At 50.1% G+C, this 20,515-nt stretch overlaps 8 protein-coding genes and 1 non-coding gene across 9 annotated transcripts; 3 read left to right on the top strand and 6 right to left on the bottom strand.

Moving 5' to 3' along the window:
* Nucleotides 1-125: 125 nt before the first annotated feature.
* On the bottom strand, nt 126-1,943 carry CONPUDRAFT_163924 (uncharacterized protein; the record flags this gene model as incomplete). Its single annotated transcript, XM_007768614.1, has 4 exons — nt 126-660; nt 714-812; nt 866-1,736; nt 1,797-1,943. The coding sequence occupies 4 exons, from the start codon at nt 1,941-1,943 to the stop codon at nt 227-229; spliced, it is 1,551 nt and encodes a 516-aa protein (XP_007766804.1). The 3' UTR covers nt 126-226.
* A 739-nt stretch (nt 1,944-2,682) lies between these two features.
* Nucleotides 2,683-4,797, top strand: CONPUDRAFT_88907 (DUF300-domain-containing protein; the record flags this gene model as incomplete). The annotated part of the gene is made up of 15 exons (XM_007768613.1): nt 2,683-2,814; nt 2,873-2,913; nt 2,969-3,001; nt 3,062-3,159; nt 3,276-3,312; nt 3,371-3,464; nt 3,531-3,560; nt 3,613-3,636; nt 3,690-3,723; nt 3,801-3,918; nt 3,981-4,110; nt 4,176-4,206; nt 4,256-4,320; nt 4,383-4,488; nt 4,562-4,797. The coding sequence occupies 15 exons, from the start codon at nt 2,683-2,685 to the stop codon at nt 4,795-4,797; spliced, it is 1,209 nt and encodes a 402-aa protein (XP_007766803.1).
* Nucleotides 4,798-5,716: 919 nt separating this feature from the next.
* CONPUDRAFT_81019 (P-loop containing nucleoside triphosphate hydrolase protein) lies at nt 5,717-9,362 on the top strand. Its single transcript, XM_007768317.1, has 22 exons — nt 5,717-6,263; nt 6,315-6,430; nt 6,483-6,537; nt 6,597-6,787; nt 6,838-6,934; nt 6,984-7,095; nt 7,152-7,207; nt 7,260-7,371; nt 7,422-7,488; nt 7,544-7,591; nt 7,641-7,648; nt 7,702-7,760; nt 7,808-7,895; nt 7,956-8,045; nt 8,097-8,189; nt 8,245-8,397; nt 8,455-8,499; nt 8,555-8,584; nt 8,640-8,763; nt 8,815-9,006; nt 9,058-9,109; nt 9,162-9,362. Exons 1-22 carry the CDS (start codon nt 6,037-6,039, stop codon nt 9,250-9,252), a joined length of 2,106 nt encoding a protein of 701 aa, XP_007766507.1. The 5' UTR covers nt 5,717-6,036; the 3' UTR covers nt 9,253-9,362.
* Nucleotides 9,335-10,515, bottom strand: CONPUDRAFT_163923 (Osmotin thaumatin-like protein). Its single transcript, XM_007768612.1, has 4 exons — nt 10,132-10,515; nt 9,953-10,068; nt 9,813-9,885; nt 9,335-9,742 (listed from the first exon to the last, which is right to left on the bottom strand). Exons 1-4 carry the CDS (start codon nt 10,220-10,222, stop codon nt 9,462-9,464), a joined length of 561 nt encoding a protein of 186 aa, XP_007766802.1. The 5' UTR covers nt 10,223-10,515; the 3' UTR covers nt 9,335-9,461.
* Nucleotides 10,516-11,647: 1,132 nt separating this feature from the next.
* On the bottom strand, nt 11,648-12,934 carry CONPUDRAFT_53089 (carbamoyl-phosphate synthase; the record flags this gene model as incomplete). Its single annotated transcript, XM_007768198.1, has 3 exons — nt 11,648-11,834; nt 11,893-12,700; nt 12,748-12,934. The coding sequence occupies 3 exons, from the start codon at nt 12,932-12,934 to the stop codon at nt 11,648-11,650; spliced, it is 1,182 nt and encodes a 393-aa protein (XP_007766388.1).
* A 552-nt stretch (nt 12,935-13,486) lies between these two features.
* CONPUDRAFT_51694 (Ctr copper transporter) lies at nt 13,487-14,207 on the bottom strand (the record flags this gene model as incomplete). Its single annotated transcript, XM_007768110.1, has 4 exons — nt 13,487-13,594; nt 13,652-13,743; nt 13,788-14,086; nt 14,137-14,207. 4 exons carry the CDS (start codon nt 14,205-14,207, stop codon nt 13,487-13,489), a joined length of 570 nt encoding a protein of 189 aa, XP_007766300.1.
* Nucleotides 14,208-17,420: 3,213 nt separating this feature from the next.
* CONPUDRAFT_101256 (HAD-like protein) lies at nt 17,421-18,611 on the top strand. Its single transcript, XM_007768611.1, has 5 exons — nt 17,421-17,558; nt 17,616-17,657; nt 17,733-17,798; nt 17,855-18,322; nt 18,374-18,611. The coding sequence occupies exons 1-5, from the start codon at nt 17,516-17,518 to the stop codon at nt 18,499-18,501; spliced, it is 747 nt and encodes a 248-aa protein (XP_007766801.1). The 5' UTR covers nt 17,421-17,515; the 3' UTR covers nt 18,502-18,611.
* A 6-nt stretch (nt 18,612-18,617) lies between these two features.
* On the bottom strand, nt 18,618-20,226 carry CONPUDRAFT_52330 (uncharacterized protein; the record flags this gene model as incomplete). Its single annotated transcript, XM_007768143.1, has 5 exons — nt 18,618-18,848; nt 18,906-19,419; nt 19,471-19,840; nt 19,896-19,977; nt 20,032-20,226. 5 exons carry the CDS (start codon nt 20,224-20,226, stop codon nt 18,618-18,620), a joined length of 1,392 nt encoding a protein of 463 aa, XP_007766333.1.
* Nucleotides 20,227-20,334: 108 nt separating this feature from the next.
* On the bottom strand, nt 20,335-20,408 carry CONPUDRAFT_t38. Its single transcript has one exon. It is a non-coding gene; the product is annotated as a tRNA-Val (tRNA).
* Between the last annotated feature and the right edge of the window lie 107 nt (nt 20,409-20,515).

Here is a 20,515-nt window from a genome sequence, read left to right as displayed (position 1 = left end):
AGATGAGTGTAACGTGTTTGCGAGAGTTGGCGGTGCGGTGCAATTACGTTAGTTGATCAGGTAAAACACCCGGTACCGCCGGTGCAAGCATCCACAAGTGTCCACAATCTCTGAACTTTTGACAGGGGAAACTTGATGATAATCAAAGCAATGACATACGCATATCGTCATACAGAATAAAATTACACTACATCCCATCGTGTTCAGCAGGGTATCATGTCCGCACTCATTCCCAGTCGCTATCCTCCTCGTCCTCATCATCATCGTCATCATCATCGTCCTCTTCGTCCTCGTCATCCTCGTCATCGTCCTCTTCCTCATCATCGTCCTCTTCCTCATCGTCGTCTTTCGTCTTTGCATCCTTCTTCTCGTCTTTCTTCTCTTCCTTCACTTCAGCCTTTGGTGGCTCGACATTCTTCCCTGCATCCTGCACATCTCCAGCGTTGCTAACCTGCTCGGATACGACGTCGTAGCTCTCATCGCTGCTTCCGCGGGTGCTGTTGGTAGCAGGAGTCGGGGATGTGTGTTCAACCGCGGCCTTGACCTTGAGAGTTCCTTCAGATGAGTTTAATGATTTGACGGCATCGGGCGCTTTGGCAGCACCCTCTTCGTCGTCGTCGTCTTCCCAGCTAAAATCTTCGTCGTTCTGAGTAGTTGTTTCTACGGGAAAATGATATCAGTACTTAGATTTAGATACGAAATAACAGGCGTACGTTGCAGAATCGCCCTGCGCTTCGTCTCTTCTTCCTCAATCTGACGGGCGCGGAAGAAGTATCTCTGCCAGAATATATCCTCACTAAGCTGAGAGGGAACTTGATACAGATGTCAGAGTGGAAATTTTGAGGACTAACGAATGATGCTTTACCCAGGGAGTCAAAGGTACTCTTCAGCGAAGGGCCATCATGAGGCGATGCGAGGGCAGTCTCAATGCGCTCCTTCCACGTCTGCGTGCCAGCGTTCTCGCCCTTAGACTCGATATCCTGCAGCCAGGCCTCATACAGCTGCCTCGTCGACGCCTCCTTCTCCGGGTCCATACTGATAATCTCAGGATCACTCCTCAGCTTCCTCAAGAGCGCCTCCGCCCTCGTAGCGACAGCACGCTGCGCATCTTCCGACGGACGCGACGACGATATCCCTTCGTCCGTCTCCTTGCCCTTGCCCTTGATATCATACGCGGGCATCGGCAGCATCCACAGATCAGTGCCGTCCCAGATCATGCCCGCCGAGGGGTCCGCCTCCTCGGGCGGGACGACCTTGACGGCCTCGTTCAGGAACTCGCGCGTCTCCTTCATCGCCTCGCGCAGCAACGCCTCGCTGCGGTGCACGTACTCCTCCGCCTGCGCGCGCGTGACGCCCTGCACGCGCTGGAACTCGCTCTGGAGGTGCGACCAGTCGATCGACTGCGCGTTGGTGCGGATGCGCTCTGGGATACCCGTCTGGATCGTGTCGACGATGCCCGGTGGGAGCGAGGACTGCAGTCGGGCGAAGAAAGAGGTGGTTGTGGGCGACGTCGGTGGCTCGGTGGTCGTCGTCGCTGTCGTGTCCACATCGCTACTTTCCTGTTCCGATTCTGCCGCTGCTGACGATTCTCCTGTGCGTGATTCCGTAGGCGTTGTTTCTCCATCCACAGACGCTGGCACAGTATCAGGAGCGGTAGCCAGGCGTCCGAGCTCCTTCTGTGCTTGAGTGTAGACACCACCGAGATCTTTGCGCGCCGTAGCAATCGCAGCTTCACTCTTTTTATAGAGTCAGCCCATAAGCACAATAATGCCCAAAGGAATGAGGAAGGTACGAACCTGCTTCCTGAAACCGCCCCAGAAGCGCCCAAGCTGGCCTATCACCTGGTTGACCTCCTCGTTGAGGCTTTGCTCAGGCTGCTGGTGTTCATTGGTAGGTGTGACCGTTCCTGTCCCAGAAATTCCGTACGTGTCAAGGTAGTTCATGGCGATGTGCGTGCCCAAAGCATAGGACTGAGAGTGCAAGATCGGTGTAACGGTAGCAGACGAGATTCGAGTTTGTGAGATCGCCAGCTCCGCAGCGCCTATTATGATTACCCCCTGAAGATAGGGGCTAAAAACTCACATTGGCAGTGCCCTCACTAGCTACGTACATACATCTTGTCACTTGCCACCATATCTGCATGGTTCCTAAAGGACCCAGGAATGGCACATTTTACTTCAAATATAGTCCAGGCTACTGAACGGGAAACACTCCACAACTTGTCATAATTTGCCGTTGCTGGCAGCTGAAACGCGTGGCCGCGCTGACGGCTGTGTCCGTCTTCTCTGCAGCACAACTCGAGGCTAAAGTTATATATCATGACTCAACTTAGACGCTGGAATAAAACCTCTCGGCCTGGTTACCGCGCGCAACACACCTGGCAGTAAACTCAACTTTGATTCACATAAGCTTTTACAAGTCAAAACCAAGGCAAGTGCTATTTTTGCTTGACCTCGTGGTGTTCATGCCGTATAACACGGCTCTTCACTGACATGCAGAAACATCCGCCACACTGAACCAACATGCCCGGAACGTTGACGGCGTTAGGATTTGACGAGGCGCTGCATTCTTGCTGATATACTGAGGGCAATTTACCCTGATTGCAGCGTTTCTTACCTCCCAACACATACATACTCTGCATCTTTCACAGTCTTCTTGAGTATCTACTTCATTGACGCTCAAATGTTCACCTCGGATAGCTGCGCATCTGAGAACACCCAGGCGATCGAGCAATCGAGTTTGTGGCGCTCAGGCACACTTCATTGGGACGCGCATCGTATAGGATGGGTGATTTCTGGAGGGTGTAGCGTTCTAGTGAGTACTTTCCTCTCATGATTATGGGTCTGGAACGCCACCCAACCTCGGTTTGTAGACAGTCTTGATCTCCATCTTTTCCGTGATGCGCCACTGTCGGTGCGTTGTTGATTAATATTAATGATGCGAAGCATAGGAACAATCTGCAACCTAGGAATTATACTAAACCATACGAACAACGACAAATGTAGGCTAAGCTTATCTGGAGGTGCACACACTCATTCCATGACATCTTTTGCGGGATAAGATTGCGGATATTGTATATGCCACCAGTCTACGCCATCTTATCGTTCTTGTCATACCGTTTTTTCCGGTATTACGAATATTTCTCCCTCGCCGAAGCAGGTGGGTCCCGTTTTCTACTGTTGTGCTGTGACAATACATTGATGATGTCTATTTTATGCTTGACTAGTTTACGAGGTGACGCCTATTTCACGATTTACGCACCTACTTACCGACAGACTTTGTTTATCAGGCCATCACGGCGAGCGCTTTCTTGTTAGCTCATGTTCTTCGTTAAAGCAAACATGGTGCTAACGAATGACTCGTATGCTAGCTTACTACTCATTCAGCTCGCAGCAAAAACAACCGCTGGTCACTCAGCAGAAAAGGCTTTGATGAGAAAAGACAAGACTCCGCTGCCGTTTCCGGTGCGCGTTTTCTTCTTCTCGGGAAGCTTGGTGAATGAATACTTTGTCGATCTGTGTCGATTTTAGCTTTGCTTTTGGCGATTTAGGCCTACCAAAGTAAGATGCGAAGTAATGTCACACATACAAATGCATCACCTTCTGATTGTAGGCTTCCTTCATGTATACCCTCAAGGTTCGTTCCAGCTGCTGGTTCATGCAGATGCCTCTCAAAGTTAAGTTCGTCAGTGGTCTGTTCTTCAATATGTTGTTGTTCAACCAGGTATTTAACCAGGTACGCCATCCTATTAGTAGTAGTCGATCACACGCGTACCATCCGCCGTTAAATCATCTCGATAGTTATGTCGGTTGTTGGCGTTATCACTAATGCCAAGGGAATACTACTCTGCCCGGGAGGGCCATATAGCTTTCACTTTTTTCAGATTTATCTAGAGATCATCGACTTCCTCAGCAACAGGTAATCTCCTAAGCAATCAACAACGCGGTGTCGTCGCACTTGCTGAGATAACGTGTTGGTAGCATCGCATTTTATGGCCTCACAATATTTCGCGATCATCTCATCGCCGAGGAGCTTGCCGGGCAACGGCCCCTTGCAAAGTTCCTGTCTATCAAGCTCATTCTCATGTTAACCTTTTTTCAAACATTTATTGTCAGTCTTCCGCGCCGTGCTGATTTGCTTTGTACATCTCAACTCTTAAATTCCCTCATGTCTAGCTCGGCCTCCTTGAAGGACGGGTTATCAAGCGTCAGTTTCTCCGGGACTAAGCGCACTAACAAAACTGACTGTGTAACAGCTACGGAATATTGGACGGCCGCGAACATTGCAAATGGTATCTCAAGTCTGATGATATGTGTCGAGGTGGGTGGATGATTGGCAAAGTTTATTTTTCCGCTGTACACCGATGGACCCTTTTCTCGAAGATGGTGTTCTTCTCTGCATTCATGTGCTGGACATTCACCGTCGATGAATACAAGACTGGAGAGAAGACGAGCATCGTAAAGCCGCTTTGGGATAGCATCAACTACAGTGCGCCAATTTTAGCCATTTCTCGATGCCCTATTTCCTAAACGTGACTCATTTCCTACCCTTCCTACTCCAGGCGACTTCTTCCTCGAGATCTGGGGCTCGTTCCTCTTCTTCTTTGCATACGCGCTCCGCAGGCCTGGCGCACGTACGCCTGGGAGGGATAACCGGCCCGACTTTGGTGAGGCGTTCGGAGTGGAAGGGGCGTTCAGGAGGCCCACAGCTGCGGCGGGCAGGGGTGTCGGTGGTGAGTTCCCGATCGCGATGCGTCCGCGGGCAAACTACGACGAGAGTATGCGGCTAGCGCCCTAGCGCTCGTACATATAATGACTTCACCTCTGAAATTGTGGTTTGAACGTTAGTCGGACTTAGAGTTAGAACTTGAAGATGGTTTTCAACTCATTCCATCCTTTATCCCTTTCGGCGTTCCCTTCAATGTAATTGATTTACTTGCTTTCGCTCTTGTTGAGTCTGTCCACACGGAAGATAATTTAGATCTGAGTCTTCTCTATTGATTTCGGTTGAAGGTGGTGCTTGGGTCCTGCATTCGTTTGGCTGCCATGACAGTGATCGACACAAGATCGACACGCTCAAAATGCGAACCTTTCGGCCAACTCCGAAGTTGGTCTGGGTGGCAGTGCTTCGACTACTCGCGCTTCAACCGTTCGCAGCCGTTCGCACACCTTCTTAAGCTGTCGTTCTTCAGATCTTCAGAACTTGGCATGTTACTAGTCTCCCTTGCAGACCTTGACACGTGCTTGCTTAAGGACGGCGGCGCTATAACGTGTCAGGGCATGTTACATGTTACCCACCTACCTCTGGTACATTGGCCGTCACTTTCAAGGCTACTGACTCGGAGCTATCCCATGCACTGATACTGATACCCTCCTGGTGCTAACTGCGGCTCACTCAGGGCTATCTTGACGGCTCTCGACGGACGCGGGAGGGCTCTTCCTAACGCTGTCAACATGACTCGACAATGCCACGACAGGCCACGACTTCATACCGGCGTCCGCGCAAACGTTACAAGCGCCCAATGAGCCGTGGGATCATCCAACAAAGACATGGGAAATCCATCAGAATTGTTCTGGTCCTCAGCAGGTCCAGACCAGATACCGGGGATGTCGTTCTGATACAGCTTCTCTGAGCCTCAGATTTTCCTTGCAATTCTGGCGCTGGGGCATTATCGCTGTGCTTGAGATATGGAAACGTCTCGCTCTGGTTTCATCTTGGCATGCACCGATGAGCTACGCATGGAACAACAACTTTAGCTTCAACTTTCTCGGAGAGTGGCTTATAGACTCTGTCTGACTCGTTTCTATGCGCCTAGAAGAGGTTCGCGGTTCGGACCCTTTGTTTCTTTCTGCTTGCTGTGTATCCTCTGGAACCCCTTCTTCTCTTCACACACGTGTTGCCCCTATGATCCTAGTACGACCTTTGGGGGCGTTCATATCAGACGCTCATATCAGACGCCCGTACCTCAGGAACAGTTATAAGATGCCCGACTGCGCTCGAACGCTCTCAGTTTGACCCACTATTCATCCCCTGGACATGTCTTGGTTCCCACCTCCCAACCGTCAGCGTAACTATTCTCCCGCTCCCCCAGCTCCTATGCCGCCGCCTCCAGCAGCAGCGTGGATGCCGCCACCCTCGCCTCCGCCTTTGCCTCCTTCCCCACCACCGATGCCGGGTTCCTTCAAGAAGAAGAACAAGGGGCCGGTCGACATCGAGAAAACCCAGGTTCAGGAGGAGCGTTTCCTGAGGCGTTATCAGACTTGGTAACTGTCCATCTTTAACACAGCCAACCTTTGTCTGAACATGAGATACAGGGATGGTTTCATGCAGAATTGGGTTCCTTACGACCCAACGGAGGAAGAGGTCGTTGTTCCTCGCTCCGATCATCACAATTACTTCTATCTGAACATCCGCTACCCGTCGGATGGCGGTAAGTCCCAGCTTTGATAAGTTGTCTCCTTCGTAGTTGACATCGTCCACAGGTAAACAAGAATTTGTTCTGAGCGAGTTCAGCGATATACTAAGGGATTACCTACGGTGAGATCCACCTCATAGTGCGTGGGATAAGCTGATCTGACCGATCATGTCTTCTAAAGCGTGGTCATGGGTGGTAATTTCTTGATGTACAACGTTGACCCTCAGACGAGTCTGGCCAAGTTTGTCTTTCACGTCGAGGACTTCAAGACGTCCATTAAAGATGCAAGGGATGCTCTGTCTAAGCCAAACATGGCCTATGAAGCATTGCAAGGGATCGCGTACGATGTAGGTTTCTGCGAAGAATCAGAGGGTGCGTTGTGCCCATCATGGATCGGTGCTCCAAACTTAATCGTCGAGCAGAGACAGCGCCTGCGGAAACGTATCGCGACCACTTGTCGAAAGTCGTTGAGCAGCTGGATGTGCTGTTACGAGTCGTGCAAAAGGAGTACGAAAACATGTAAGAACAGGAAGCTACTAACGGAACGGTGTTCTAACTTAGATGACAGAGACGAAGAGCTTACTCTACAAACTTCTCATGGACAAATTGCCTATCACCTTCTCGAGTACTATTTCAAAAAAGGGTTGGAATACGTCGCTGAAGGAAGCAAAGGCCACATGGTAAGAAACGACATACTTGACTGCACGCTATATGTCTTCTAACCAGTCCTTAAAAGATTGCATTTACGCTGACAAATGCATTTCATACTGTTAGAAGCAATGCCAATGGATGGTACTTACATGCCGTCGCCTCTCGTCCAATATTATCTGACCCCAATCTGTAGGGATAACACCACGACCGATCAACAGCAATTCATGATTCAAGGGACAAGTTACGAATGGAACGGTTACAGCTACGGGTCTTCGACCGTCTGCTATTTGATTGACAAATACTGGGTATGTGGCGGTGGCTTCAACTGCAGTCATTAAGTTAAAGCGTAACATAGGAAACGAGACCACTCTCTGTCTTGCAATGCCAAATTTTGACAGACGATATGCGAAGCACCCTCAAAGGTAGCACATGTTCACAAGTTCGTCTCAGAATAGCTCGTGCTCATGTACGACATAGAACGGGGCCGCAAATATGTCGCTTTATCTGGGTTCCAGTACATGATGTGTATGTAAACCTATGCATAATTTACCATCCTTACTGACATCGACAATAGATGACAATGTTCGTCTCCCGTCGCTGCTTAGTACCACATCAAGCTGATCATGGAAAAACAGTGCCGTGTTGTCGTCGATAGGCGTGCCTGGGACCAGCAAAGTGGCAGCCCTAGATTCGTGTACGTGGTTTGGAGCGATTATTCGGACGCTACTCAAGGTAGTTTAGGTCCACTTGTGACGCTATTGAAGAATTATCCGAGGACAAACTCCACTTGCTGCCGTCCACAGTCTTTGGTTTCAACCTCAGAAATAAGGTAACTGACATTATTCTTTTTCTAACACCGTCCCCTCAATATTAACCGGAACCTTTCAAGGCATGGGACGAGTTTGACATTTTCCAACTGAAGCCCATCCAATTTGATGACATGGCCTGGGATCACCTAGTCCTGGATCCTGACACGAAGGTACGTGACAACTAGTACTCGCCCCTCGTAGGCTCACTCGTGGCCCCACAGCTACTCATCAAGAGTCTTGTATCCGCCACTGTCAACAAGAACATAAACACCAAGATCATGTCAGATGTCATCACAGGCAAGGGCGGGGGCTTGGTGCGTAAATGGTCTCAGGCCCTTCGAAAGTGAATATCTAACGCCGCTTGAATAGATCGCTGTGCTCCATGGTACACCCGGTACCGGCAAGACGCTCACGGCTGAGGCAATCGCAGAGCATCTTAGGCGACCATTGTATGTTGTCAACTCGATGGAGCTCTCAACCGAGCCTTTCGAGCTTGAAGAGAGACTCAAGAAGGTTCTCGAAGTAGATTTTGCATATTGATCACTACCAACCATAGTTATTGACTGGCGCGCGTTATAGCTCTCTCACATGTGGAACGCGATCCTCCTTATTGATGAGGCAGATGTAAGCGGCATAACTCAATTTGTTGACGAAGTAGTAGCTAAAACCGTACTTTTAGGTGTTCTTGGAGCAAAGGAGCTTGAACGAGGTGAGCTCAGTATGAAGCCCGCCGAGTAACACTTAGACTCAACAATGCGTGTAAGCTCGGACGCAACTCACTCGTCTCGGTGGCCCTCCGTCTCTTTGAGTACCACAAGGGCGTTCTCTTCCTGACTACCAACAGGATCCAAACCTTCGACGATGCGTTCTTGTCGCGATTCTCTATTGGTAAATATACATGCAGCGCGACGATACCGCCTTCTGATACCTCTCACTTAGCCATCAAGTATCCTGACCTCGACCACCCCAGCCGCTTCGCCATCTGGCAGAAGTTCTTTGAGCTCGCAGAGGATGCGGCGCACGATCCCGTCAGCGATGATGAGAAGCAGGACTTCCAGGTTGAAGGCATTCGAGGTCGGCCTCTAGTACCACTCCAGGAGATCGACGAGCTCGCCAAGTACCCCTTCAACGGTAAGTTTGGTGATAAAATACTATTGATGTGTAGCCTGATCTCGCTGTTAGGCCGCACTATCAAGAACATCGTGCGCACCTCCCAGGCGTTGGCCCTCTCTGCGTAAGCACTACTTGTGATGAGTGTACGACAAACCCTGACACACATGGACTAGGAACGAGCCATTGACTCCCAAGCACGTGAAGATCGTCGTTCGTGCTCAAGAAAAGTTCATGAACGATTTTGCGGCCGTGAGAGGCGCTTGATAGCCAACGCCTGGCTTGTATCACCACATGTACCTTTAGTGTTGTATAATAGTATGCATAGTCCTTGCAATGAACATCCTTCGTTTGCACATTGTGCATATAAAGAACAAGCCACCAAATTAACCCTGATAGACTTAAATACATGATTGAGACCCTATGGTGAAACCCAATAAAATCCTCTACAACATCATGGTGAGCGTTTGTCGCATTTAAGCGCAGAAAGTGTGCGTGAAGGTCGTGCCGAGGGGCGAGTTGCGGTCCGCGGCGTAGTCGGTAGAGGAGGTGTACGCCTGGTCGTCCGGGCAGTTTCCGTTGGCGCAGTAGACGGTCTGGCCGTCGCTCGTCGACAGCCTGGTGTTGAGGTTGATCGACGAGTCGACGATGCTCAGGTCCCAGGAGATGCGGTCGCCGCCGTACTGGCCGAAGTTGGCGTAGCCGTACTCGGAGAGGATTACGCCGGACGTGATGCCGGCGTCAGTGCAGACGAGGCCTGAAGATAGCACAAATTTAGTGTCAGCAAGAGGTTAAGTTAGGGTGAAAATTTGGGAGTGAATACTGACCTCCGTTGCAGGCGCCGGTAGCGCAGTTTGCGCCGTTGGAGTCGCATCCGGTGCGTCCCCAAGCGCGGATGCCCTGAATGAATGTACGAGTGAATGGTCAGCATGACAGGAATACCTTGAAAGCGGGGAAGGCTGCTTACGATCTCAGAGTCGGCAACGTTGAAGCTGGCTGAACCGCCGGGGCCGAGGGTGGTACCGAAGGCCACAGACGGGTCAGGGGAGCCGTAGGGAGCCTTGCCAACAGCGGGCCAGACAGCTATCCAACGAGTAAAAATATATTAGTGAGAATACGAGGACTATGATGAGACGGCGGACTGACTGTAGCCGCAGTTGTTCTGAAAGTCGATGGTGAAAGCAGCAGCAGGCGCGGCGAGGGCAGCAGCGAGGACAAGACCAAAGACGCTCTTCATTTCTGCTTGCTGGACGGTGTTTGGAGAGGGAAGATGAATGAGTATGAGGCGAAAGACGGATATCGTTCGTCCAATTCCATCAACCACATTTTATATTGCAGGACTCGGCAGATGCTGACAGTATCATCTAGGACACTGACCTTGTCGTCGCGCTGACTGTCCGCGGGGAGCGTCGGGCCTGAATCGTGTCATGCACGGATGGGATCCCACGAATGCGATGCTTCGCCGCAGAGTTCCTGGAGATGATGACCAGCCAGCGCCATATGTTTCCAAGCCGTGCCGAAATCATTCGCCCTGGACCTGGATGAAAATGCGGGCGGTGGGCAGAATATCTCCGGCGGTACCTCGACTGATTCAGTCCTGTGGCAACCGCGGACGGTCTTGCTACCAAGTAGACCGACGCAATGTTCATGAGCTCAGAGCCCGTGATCGCCGTGACCTTCAGCATCATAAAAGGAGTGCCCCTGACACGGAAGCACCACCAACTTTCTGAGATATGTCGGTCTTCTCAGGTCTTCTCCTCGAGTGTATAAAGCGCAATCCTGTGCCATCATCAGTCATTACAGCGCCGACCTTTGATGCATACATACGCCAATCAATATTTGCCTCATGGTCCGAGGATGGTATAACCCATGCTAGAATCTTCAGACGCCAGTCGAAAAGCGACTAGTAACAACTAGTGAATGATTCCTCAACAATTCGGATGGCCACCGGTCACCCTTCTATACCAGTCTATGCCCAGAGATCAGACTTCCGGGGATGGATTCTCAAGACGTTTCTCTACAGACAGAGATCTAGTAGCGACCTGAACGGGTTGAGCCATGCATTCACGGTCAGAGGTGAGACGGCCAACATTGACCTCGATGATTTGAGCGCATGGCGGTGTCGACGCAGCGGCGGTGGTCGTCCTATTTTTAGGAGTAAGGCCTGAAGCTGGTCATGATCGCCCTGGTTACACGTCAAAAACATTAGAAAACCGTGCCTTACTACCATGCCGCCATGCGCGGTTCTTTGTATAAGTAGGCAGATCGAAAGACTTCGCACTTTCCGCGCCAGAGCATGGCCTGAACGACGGCTAAGCATTTGCTCGCGAATTTCAATGGGCAGATCAGAACGATGCATCTCATTCGCTCCAGTATACGTTGGTATAAAGCCTATTTCTGACAAGTATTACAGCTTATATTTGAAGAGTATCAACATTTGTTAGAAACAAACGATGGTAAGAGAGTTGATTATGCTGTTGCAGCAATAGTCTGAGGCCCTCCGCCAAGTGCCGCACTCGGAGCCTCAAACACTTGCTGGGAAGCAGACAGTGGTGCAGACCGAGAGACCAGCATTTTGTGCGCACGGCATTCGGTAACAAAGTCCGTGAACATCTGCAGAGATAGCATCAGGAATTTCAGTGCATGATAAGATGAGGCATGTTCATACCTCGATAGTATCCAAGGGGCCGCCGGCACTCTCGGGATGGAACTGCACGCCCCAAACCTTCTTGCCCGAGTCAGGCGTCGACTTAATACCCTCCACAGATGAGTCATTGCAGTTGATGAAGAAGGGCTCCCAGCCCTGAGGGAAGGGGTCTTGCAACTTCAGAGCATATTGATGGTTTTGACTGCAAGCGAGCAAACATATCAGTTTAATGTACCAAGTCAAGGTAGAGCGCCACTAACCTCGTCACGTAAACACGACCAGCCTTAATAGAGCCTGACGACGCGAGGGCAAGCACGGGTTGATTGTGACCACGGTTGCCGAACGTCATGCGGTACGCATCCAGACCTGCAGCCATACCGATGATCTGATGTCCCATGCAAATACCAAACACAGGCTTGTCCCACTGCTCCATCGTCTTGCGCAGGTTCATAGCCGCAGGCATGCAGTGGCCCGGGTCACCGGGACCGTTCGACAGAAACAGACCGTCGTACTGATCGCGAACCTTGTTGAAGTCGTAGTCCCATGGGAGGACGGTCACGGCCGCGCCACGACGGACGAGCGAGCGCAGAATGTTGGCCTTAGCACCGAAGTCAAGGACGGCGATCTTGATGTCTCCCGTGGGATTGAGAACGTAGGGTGTTTTGGTGGAGACCTGATCCACGAGGTTTTCCTCGGAGGGATCCCAGTACTCGGAAGCCTCGGGGGCAGATGCAGACGCGTCTGCGCCGATAGCGAGGCGGCCGAGGGTGGTGCCCTGGTCGCGGAGGAGACTTGTGATGGTGCGCGTGTCCACGCCTGTGATGCCTGGGACGCCGTGTCGGTGGCACCAGGATGAAAGCGACTCGACAGCGGCATGGTGGGAGAACTTTTCAGCCAAGTCGGCCACAACCACGGCAGTACATTGAATACCCTGCGACTCCAGGAGTACTCCAACGTCCTGGGAATCTATGGGAGTCTTGTTGTTGGGCACACCGTAATTGCCAATGAGAGGTGTCGTGAAAACCAGAATCTGACCACGGTAGGATGGATCGGTCATGGATTCAGTGTCTGGATTGAAGTGAGCCAAAGAAATGAAACTATCATGGTGTACGTACATGAGGTGATGGAGGTAGAGAAGACGGTTTCGCCGAAGATGCTTTTGGGCGCGCCAAAGGAGCGTCCAGTGAAAGATTGGCCCGACTTGAGGTGGAGGACGGCTGGCAGGGAGGTGAGCTCAGGGCTTGCATGGGTAGCCAAGCCCCGGGCAAAGAGGGGGAGACGAGAGATGGATCGAATAAACATGTTGAGGAGCGGTGTTTTGGGAATCGGTGTTTAGAAGCTGAGGAGAGAGAACACAAGGTCGCTGAGATAACTGCACCGTTCTTGAGTAAAAAAAAAGAAGAAGGAGAAAGAAAGGCTCACTCGTCGCGTGTGTTTTGAGTGAAAATCATATACGTCCTGGACGTTCCTTTTTTCGCTGAAAGAGGGCTCCTCGAGGTGGACCAGAATGAAGGAAAAATGACTCCTTCCTCCGATTATGTATTCCTTGGCGTTTTCTCACGTTCTTCACCCACGAGCGAGTCCTCATTTCGGCCGAGCTCGCCGCGGAGACAACCTCCTATCCAGCTGACGACCCTCGAGGAGTGAACGAATACATATCTCAGTCATATGGCTATAGGCCTACTTCGCGCGTAAGAATCTAGATTCTTTCGAAGACAACAGATGACCAAATAAATCCCGTAAAAGTACAGTACACAAGCTTCGTACGAAGCAACGCATTGAGTTGAATGTCAGCATACCTGTAGGAAGACATTCAAGAAGAGAAATACAACACTTCTTCACCCCCAAAGGAAATTAGTGGCAAGCCATGCCTTTGCTGGCGCCCCCTTCGATGTCGATATGACTGCCAAAGATGTAGTGACCAATTGCAGCACCGGCGACAGTGGCAAGGATGAGGTAGGCCTGTCAAGATACGGTGTTGAGATCAAGGGGCCATTCACACGTACAAGATTGGCTCACGTTATAGGTCATAAACACCAGCATGAGGAAGAAAGACAGGAACACAGTGGTCCCATATAACAGAGCACGAATCACCCGATACAGAGGTGGGACTTGGGCGCTTTGTGGGTGGTGAGTGGTGGTTGCGATGGAAGACAGCATGGGATAGTTACGTACCCAACCTTGTTGACCCGAACACGACCAGACAATAGACCAGCCTCCTCATATTCGGTAGCCCTAGCTGGCGATGCACGTTCGCTTGCAGGGCTGTGACTACGGCTCTTGCCCTTGGTCAAAGACGCAGCCAGACGGCGGTCAAACGCGGTGGAGAAGGCGCGAAGGTATTCGTAGAAGATACCAAGAGCGACGATAGCGAAGAAGGAGACGACAAACTGGCCATTCGAGCCGATATGCCATGACGGAAACACTATGCAAGTGTCGATAATCTGGGTGTTCCTATCGCCTAGTCAGTTATTGCGTGAAGCCAGAGTGGACGAGATTCGCACCAGAGCATGTTCATAGAGCATTGGGGGCCCATGTCATGGCCACCATGTCCTCCGTGATCTCCATGGTCCATGTTTGCAGGTGAGGTTGAGATGTGAAGCGAACTTGCGGTTCCGCCGCTGCTTAGCGCTTAGTATTGCAACGTGCTTATGACAGCTTGGCACTGCCAAGTTCAGTCCTGTTCGATCGTGGGAATACTATAACTCGTAATATTACGCTCAATCTCCACAATCGCATTCTTCGGGATACGCTATGACGGCCTTTTGTATCTGGTCATCAATCATTATGCTATGCTCTTCGACTTGCTTGGTTGCTGCTTCGAAGTGATGGCTGTTCGCTGTCTCAGTCGTTGCTACTCGAAGTTGTTGGACATCGTGGTCGTTTACAAGTTCGATCAAGAGGCGGTGACATGTACGGCCTTCAAATTCTTGATTTCAATCTATACACCTCGCCTCACATACCCCTGCGGTGCGCTAGAAGGGTATCCTAAAAGCGAGTCCTTCCATTCTTCCCGGCTCGTAAAATGTAGTGGCGTCTGACCTACTCAAGCTCAAGCTGCGAACCACAATAAAGACAACTGATACTTGGAAAAACAGTAGAACATGAGCTATGATGCTCTCTTCGCTCCGGCATATGGGTTAGAGTTGAGTTGACCTGCTGTGCTTCAATTTCGTATTTCGAGGTGAAAGATGGGAGCAGCATTGATACACCAGAATACCCGTCTTCCTGTGTCTCGCCCCATATCACGTCTGGCTTCATTATGCGTCTCTCTCATGCACATCAGTCATGTGTTATGAGGCTGAGCAGCATCCAATCCCCAGGATATGCTCACGAGTCAAGCCCATTACATCCCACTGAATAAATTAGCCCTCCTGGTTTTCCCATCATGCATTGTCATCAAAGAATTTGCCGAAAGCGGCCTCACTTGCCACTGATGTTCCCATTACACTCGACGAGACCTTGAAAAAGCCTTCAGGTAAGTACTTCAAGTGAATTACAAAGACATGGCGCAAGGAACAGTGAAGGCGGGCACTGGCGGATCCCCACACACTCACAAGATGTGAGTGTGTACTGAATGATGTCCTCAAACCTACCTTGGAGGACCGATTGAGATTATTTATTAGAACTGCACAATCGATCGCTCCCAAGTCAACTGCACATGCCGTGCTCGGCAGCAGCCTGCATTTCCCTCGCTAAAGGAACGCAATTTATAGATCGCCTTGTCTGACAGAGGGGGACCGAAGTTTAGCCAAGTATATATAAGCCCTGGGCATGCTTTCATCATCTCGACACCAGTGCGGCGCTACGCTAACATGCCCTCCTACACCCAAGATGAAGTTGGCTTGCAAATTGCAAAGGTTAGCACCGCCGTCACCGACGATACCGTGCTAATCATATTTTTAACCGTGTAGTATGTCAATGGTAATGACTCATATTGTGAAAACCACTACTACTCTTGTCATTGACTTTAAATCTACCACGCAGTCGGCGCGATAGCTTTAATGGTGAGTACTATAAGGACGAAAGTATCGGTCTAGTCCGAGTCCTTTGTTAACAGACTGAAGTAGGTGTACGACTATTTTCTAACGCTCAGATTCGAGGTTATATTGCTTTTCTCTTCCCATGCCTTGGTGTCTCTCATTGGTCTCTCATTATATCGTTTGGCATAGGCGAAGTGGATCATAGGGCGTAATTGGACCTTTACACGCGTCACTTTCACGCTTGCACGTTATCTACCCTGGCCAGCTGCCTTTATGACCGGCTATGGTACGCATGAACATTTTAACTCTTTTCGAGAGATTGAACGGAGTCCGACTTCTTAAAAAATACGTCCGATACTCCACAGCTGCAGTACGAAATAGCACTCTGAATGATGTGGGTATAAAGAACACTGTATCCAATATGGGCCTAAAACAGAGCAAGGAGTTAGACAGATTTTTGTGCCACATGGAGCCTGGCTTCGGGGAGTATGTGTCTTCGCAATTAATCTCCACCAAATGTGCCTATTCACGACTTCAGTAATCCATGTCTTCAGTATTGCATTCGCGGAAGGTTTACTTATCATCCGGGTGTATGCTTTTTGGGGACGCAAATGGGTCCTTCATCTTCTGCTTTTTCTGGCGGTGGTAAGGTCTAATCCAGCTGCCAGATATACACCTTTCACTCAAAGAAGAGCAGATCGAAATTGTTGCAGATGAAGTTGTTTCTCACTTTTTACCCGCACAGACACAAATCAAACCAGGACGTAAGATATACCTGTTACGCCATCAATTATGAGCTCAGCTTCGTTGTGTGTAGCTCCTGCCCTGGAAGCACGCGGGGCATGTGCCTTTGACAGTCCGAAAGTCTCTGCCATTCAGTACGGATTTTTAGTGTCTTTTCAGTTAGGTAAGCAAATCTAATGGAAATTCATCTACTCTAATATTAAGCAAATCGCATTGCATCCAGTTATGCTGGGTCTCATCGTCGTGAAGCGGATGCGCCACTACCGAAATTGTCGAAATACCCTTGTAATCACATTGTATCGGGACGGGCTGATATACGTTGGCTGCATTATTGGTAAGTGGATTATGTTATGAAAGGTCCTTCACTCAGACAGGTCCTTAGCCTTGTCCATGGCTAATGTCATTACAATTGTCGCGTTGCCTGCAAGTCTTTGCTAATCCTGACCATTCAAGTTTATTTACCGTGATGTTAGGATGCGTTTAACAAGACTATGGAACTGTGCGTTGCAACATTGCCTTGTCGACAATATGCACTGAGAAGTATATTTTATACGATTCAGGCTTCAAGTTGTCTTGCATGGAATCATTGCTTGTCGCATTCTGTTTAACCTATCCGTGACGGAGCACTCAACTAGGGTTCGTGCGGAGTTAATGACGTCCCAATTTACCCTCCGGTCCATTGGCGAGGCCATGTTTTGACAACTGAGACGGTAGCGGCTTGAACGCTTCCCATTATGTCAGACCAACGTTGGATTGACTCCATTATCATGCGTGTACCTGTCAATGATATCTTCAAACTTGTCCCCGGACTCATTAATGGAAATATCGCAATATACTTATTCGTACCATAGTTAGACTCCTCGATTATTTTCAGAGAAGAGATGTTAACACTGAGAATACCATTCGCGTGCACTTGCCTGAAATGCACGGCCAGCTGGTAGGGAAATATTATATCGTAGTACGACTACGGGCGTCTCAGCTCACTGCAAGTAACTGAGGCCGCGGAGGCTGTGCCCTTTTCGAATGACCATCTCAGATTCTCGATAACTTGATCGCTCGGAGAAGCCTTCAAAGCTTCAAACCCCCGCCAAGTAGCCTTTCTTCGTGTCCCCACCCACGTAAGACCTATCCGACCTACCGGAGGTGCCGATCTATCATGGCAAGCAAGAAGATCGACTATGTCATCTTTGACATGGATGGTGAGTTTCTTCGTCAGCCATGTATCACGGTGCTTCCCTACACGTATATTATACTAGGTCTACTGATCGACACTGAGAGCGTGTACACCAAGGTTACCGGTATGCAATAGATATGTGGGCATTTTTCGGGTCATAATGCTTACAACTGCGCTTGATTGGACTACTGAATCATAGATGACATCCTTGCACCTTATGGAAAGACATTGACGTGGGATGTCAAAGCTGGATGCATGGGCAGAGGCGCGTCCCACCAGTCAAACAAATAACCTGAACGGCTAGCTAAACAGACGTCACAGTGGAAAGAGAGGCAGCAGCACATATCCTCAGATCCTACCCTGGGGTGCCGCTCACGGTGGACGCGTACATTGAGCAAAGGCGTGTTCAACAGGATATACTCTGGTCGACCGTGCGACTTCTCCCCGGCGTGCGCAAGCTTGTCACCCATCTCCGTAAACACAATGTCCCAATTGCTGTGGCAACCGCCTCCCTCCGTCGAAATTATGAGCGCAAGACAAGACATCTTGCTGACCTGTTCGACTGCTTTGAGGGGAAAGTCATTTGCGGAGACGATGTCAAGGATCAAACGACTGGCAAGCCAGAACCGTACATCTTCCTGCACGCCGCTCAAACCAAGCTCGGGAAGGACGTCGGATACGGAGAAGTTGAAAACGCGTCGCCGAGTGAGAACGAAGTACGTAGCAAGGGTTTAGTGTTTGAGGATGCTGTCCTCGGTGTGCAAGCAGGTAAACGAGCGGGCATGAACGGTGCGTCATTCTGCGCTTTGCCTTTTCCTCTCAATGAAGCGATTCTTGTAGTGGTCTGGGTCCCCGACCCTGGTCTGCTTAACCTGGAATATTCGGGATTCTTGTTCCCGGATCAAACAATTGCATCCATCGAGGAGTTCAAACCCGAAGAATGGGGCCTTCCACCATATGATACCTAAATCCACAGCCTACAACGCCTCTTCATTATGATCAGTACACGATCTAAACGCAGCAGTTCTCACTAGAGTGAGGTATATAAATATGGATTAAATACCAGTTGGTTGATGAGGTGTCGTCAAAAGTAGGAGCCTTCCCCAGCGTAAGATCGCGGGTTAGTCATGTCTGAGGGTGTTTCGAGTGAAGAACTGCCTGAACCATTGAGATCTAGCTGCTCAGCCAGTCGTTCAATAGAGCTCGGCTTGAAGGCTGGAGGAGGCGGAGCAAATGGTTTAGGAGCCACCGCGAGGCGTCCGGCTGGTATACGAGACTGTAGCTCCATTTGTGGTGGGACCGGTTGAAAAGTAAGCTGTGATTACAGTCGGGTGTAAGCAACTAAGCATGTTTCAGGTCCACAGGAACCTACTGTGTCGTTGACTTTCTTGTAGTTCTTCAAGAACACGGTCACGCTCGCGAGTTCATCTGACACCTTTTCTTTTCTGCGATCCTTCTTCTCCTTATCTCTCCCTATGCTGCCCAAACCTTTTGCCCCTTCTTTGAGTTCCTCCAGTTCCTTCTTGGCCCACAGAAGGAACGCGACTGCTTCTCCACCCTTTGAGGGTCCTCCATTTTCACCTGCGTCAACACCCAGCCACTTGTGGCTGAGAGCTGAATGGAAAGCTGCTTCTCCCGATAGATAATGCCTCAGCTCAGCATTAATCTCATCATTTCCACCTTTGCTGGACTTAGTCTTCCCAGGAGTCAACACGAGCGATAGCGCTGAGGAGTAATAGGAGGCACATTCCAGATGAAGTTTCGCGATCAACGAGGGAGACGGATGTGACCTGGGTAGGGGCGGCCCTGGAGTTAGAGTGCTATCATAGGCAGATTTAGACTGAAGCTTGCGAATAGCAAGAGATTGGGCGTCAGCACACGTCACCCTATTCCAGAACGTCAGTGCCAAGATGTGTCATAAGCCAAGAGCAACTTACTTCGCAAGGGCAGAGCAGACTTCACGACGTAGGTCTGCAGGTCGTACATTCCCTGCATCCAATCCAGTCTCCATTGCCCTGTCCCAATCCATGAGGATCCGTTCGCTCAGATGCTCGAATGCTCCGCTTGCCCTACATAGGAGTGTGACAGCGAAACTGAGTTTCTCATCTTTCGCCCTTCTTTCTATGTCCGCAATCGATCGTTCATATTCGTACATCCCAAGCGAGACCACCGTAGACCGTGCCAAGTTGGAGAGTGCGAATGCATATGTGAGGATGGACGAAGCGAGATCAGCGTGTAGCGATGTCATAGAGAGACGCGGCGAAGTGTTGAAAAGATTGGCACTCAGAGTCGTTCGCCAGCTAAACACTTGAAACGATTGATAAGCCTTTAGTCCGTTATACGGCATCAGGTGGGACCATACCTGGTTCGGCTTTCAAACGAATCTCGTCAGCATTGACGCAGGTGACGATTCCATACAATTGGGGAAGGTATTCATCTATGATCTATCAGTGTACTCACTGTGAGGCTACGTGGATAAAAGACAGGATGCCACAAACCTTGATAAGCTTGAGGTAGTCCTTCTCGTCACGGTCGGTGCGCTTGCTCTCTTTAAGCGCACTCCTCAGATTAGCGCGGGCTTGAGTGGCCTCGGCAAGGTGAGAAGTGTGTATTCGGCCATCCGATTCATCGATGCAGAAGTCGCTGAAAGATATGGCGCCGGTCGTGGGTAGCTCATAGAGGTATACGCTCATGATGGTTGCTTGGTAGGATGTACACTGATCATGGTGCAACAAGGATCTCTACTCCGCGTGGGCTTGGCAAGCACTTCAGGTAACTGAACAAAATAGAGGAAAAACATATGACCTAACCCTGGCTCGAACAGGAGACCTTCTGTGTGTTAGACAGATGCGATAACCAACTACGCCATCAGGCCTTATGTGAGAAGCCGGTTAAGGAGTTTCAGAACTGAACAAATTATTGCGGGTGTCAACACTGCTACTTGCACCGCGATACCTATTCTACACCGTCAACCGGCGAATT

Source organism: Coniophora puteana (assembly GCF_000271625.1).
Source record: "Coniophora puteana RWD-64-598 SS2 unplaced genomic scaffold CONPUscaffold_4, whole genome shotgun sequence".
In the NCBI taxonomy this organism is placed as follows: Eukaryota; Fungi; Basidiomycota; class Agaricomycetes; order Boletales; family Coniophoraceae; genus Coniophora; species Coniophora puteana.
Note: the sequence above shows the minus strand (reverse complement) of the source record. Positions and strands in the feature narration are given on the sequence as shown.

Excerpts from the sequence above, each read along its gene's own strand:
- CONPUDRAFT_81019 (XM_007768317.1), top strand. The coding sequence starts at position 6,037 with ATGTCTTGGTTCCCACCTCCCAACCGTCAGCGTAACTATTCTCCCGCT. Across the intron at positions 6,264-6,314 it reads CTGAGGCGTTATCAGACTTG|GGATGGTTTCATGCAGAATT; the intron begins GTAACTGTCCAT and ends CATGAGATACAG. Across the intron at positions 7,761-7,807 it reads AGTGGCAGCCCTAGATTCGT|GTCCACTTGTGACGCTATTG; the intron begins GTACGTGGTTTG and ends AAGGTAGTTTAG.
- CONPUDRAFT_163923 (XM_007768612.1), bottom strand. The coding sequence starts at position 10,222 with ATGAAGAGCGTCTTTGGTCTTGTCCTCGCTGCTGCCCTCGCCGCGCCT. Across the intron at positions 10,069-10,131 it reads TCAGAACAACTGCGGCTACA|CTGTCTGGCCCGCTGTTGGC; the intron begins GTCAGTCCGCCG and ends CTCGTTGGATAG. Across the intron at positions 9,743-9,812 it reads TACCGGCGCCTGCAACGGAG|GCCTCGTCTGCACTGACGCC; the intron begins GTCAGTATTCAC and ends TGCTATCTTCAG.
- CONPUDRAFT_101256 (XM_007768611.1), top strand. The coding sequence starts at position 17,516 with ATGGCAAGCAAGAAGATCGACTATGTCATCTTTGACATGGATG. Across the intron at positions 17,658-17,732 it reads CGTGTACACCAAGGTTACCG|ATGACATCCTTGCACCTTAT; the intron begins GTATGCAATAGA and ends ACTGAATCATAG. Across the intron at positions 18,323-18,373 it reads TAAACGAGCGGGCATGAACG|TGGTCTGGGTCCCCGACCCT; the intron begins GTGCGTCATTCT and ends CGATTCTTGTAG.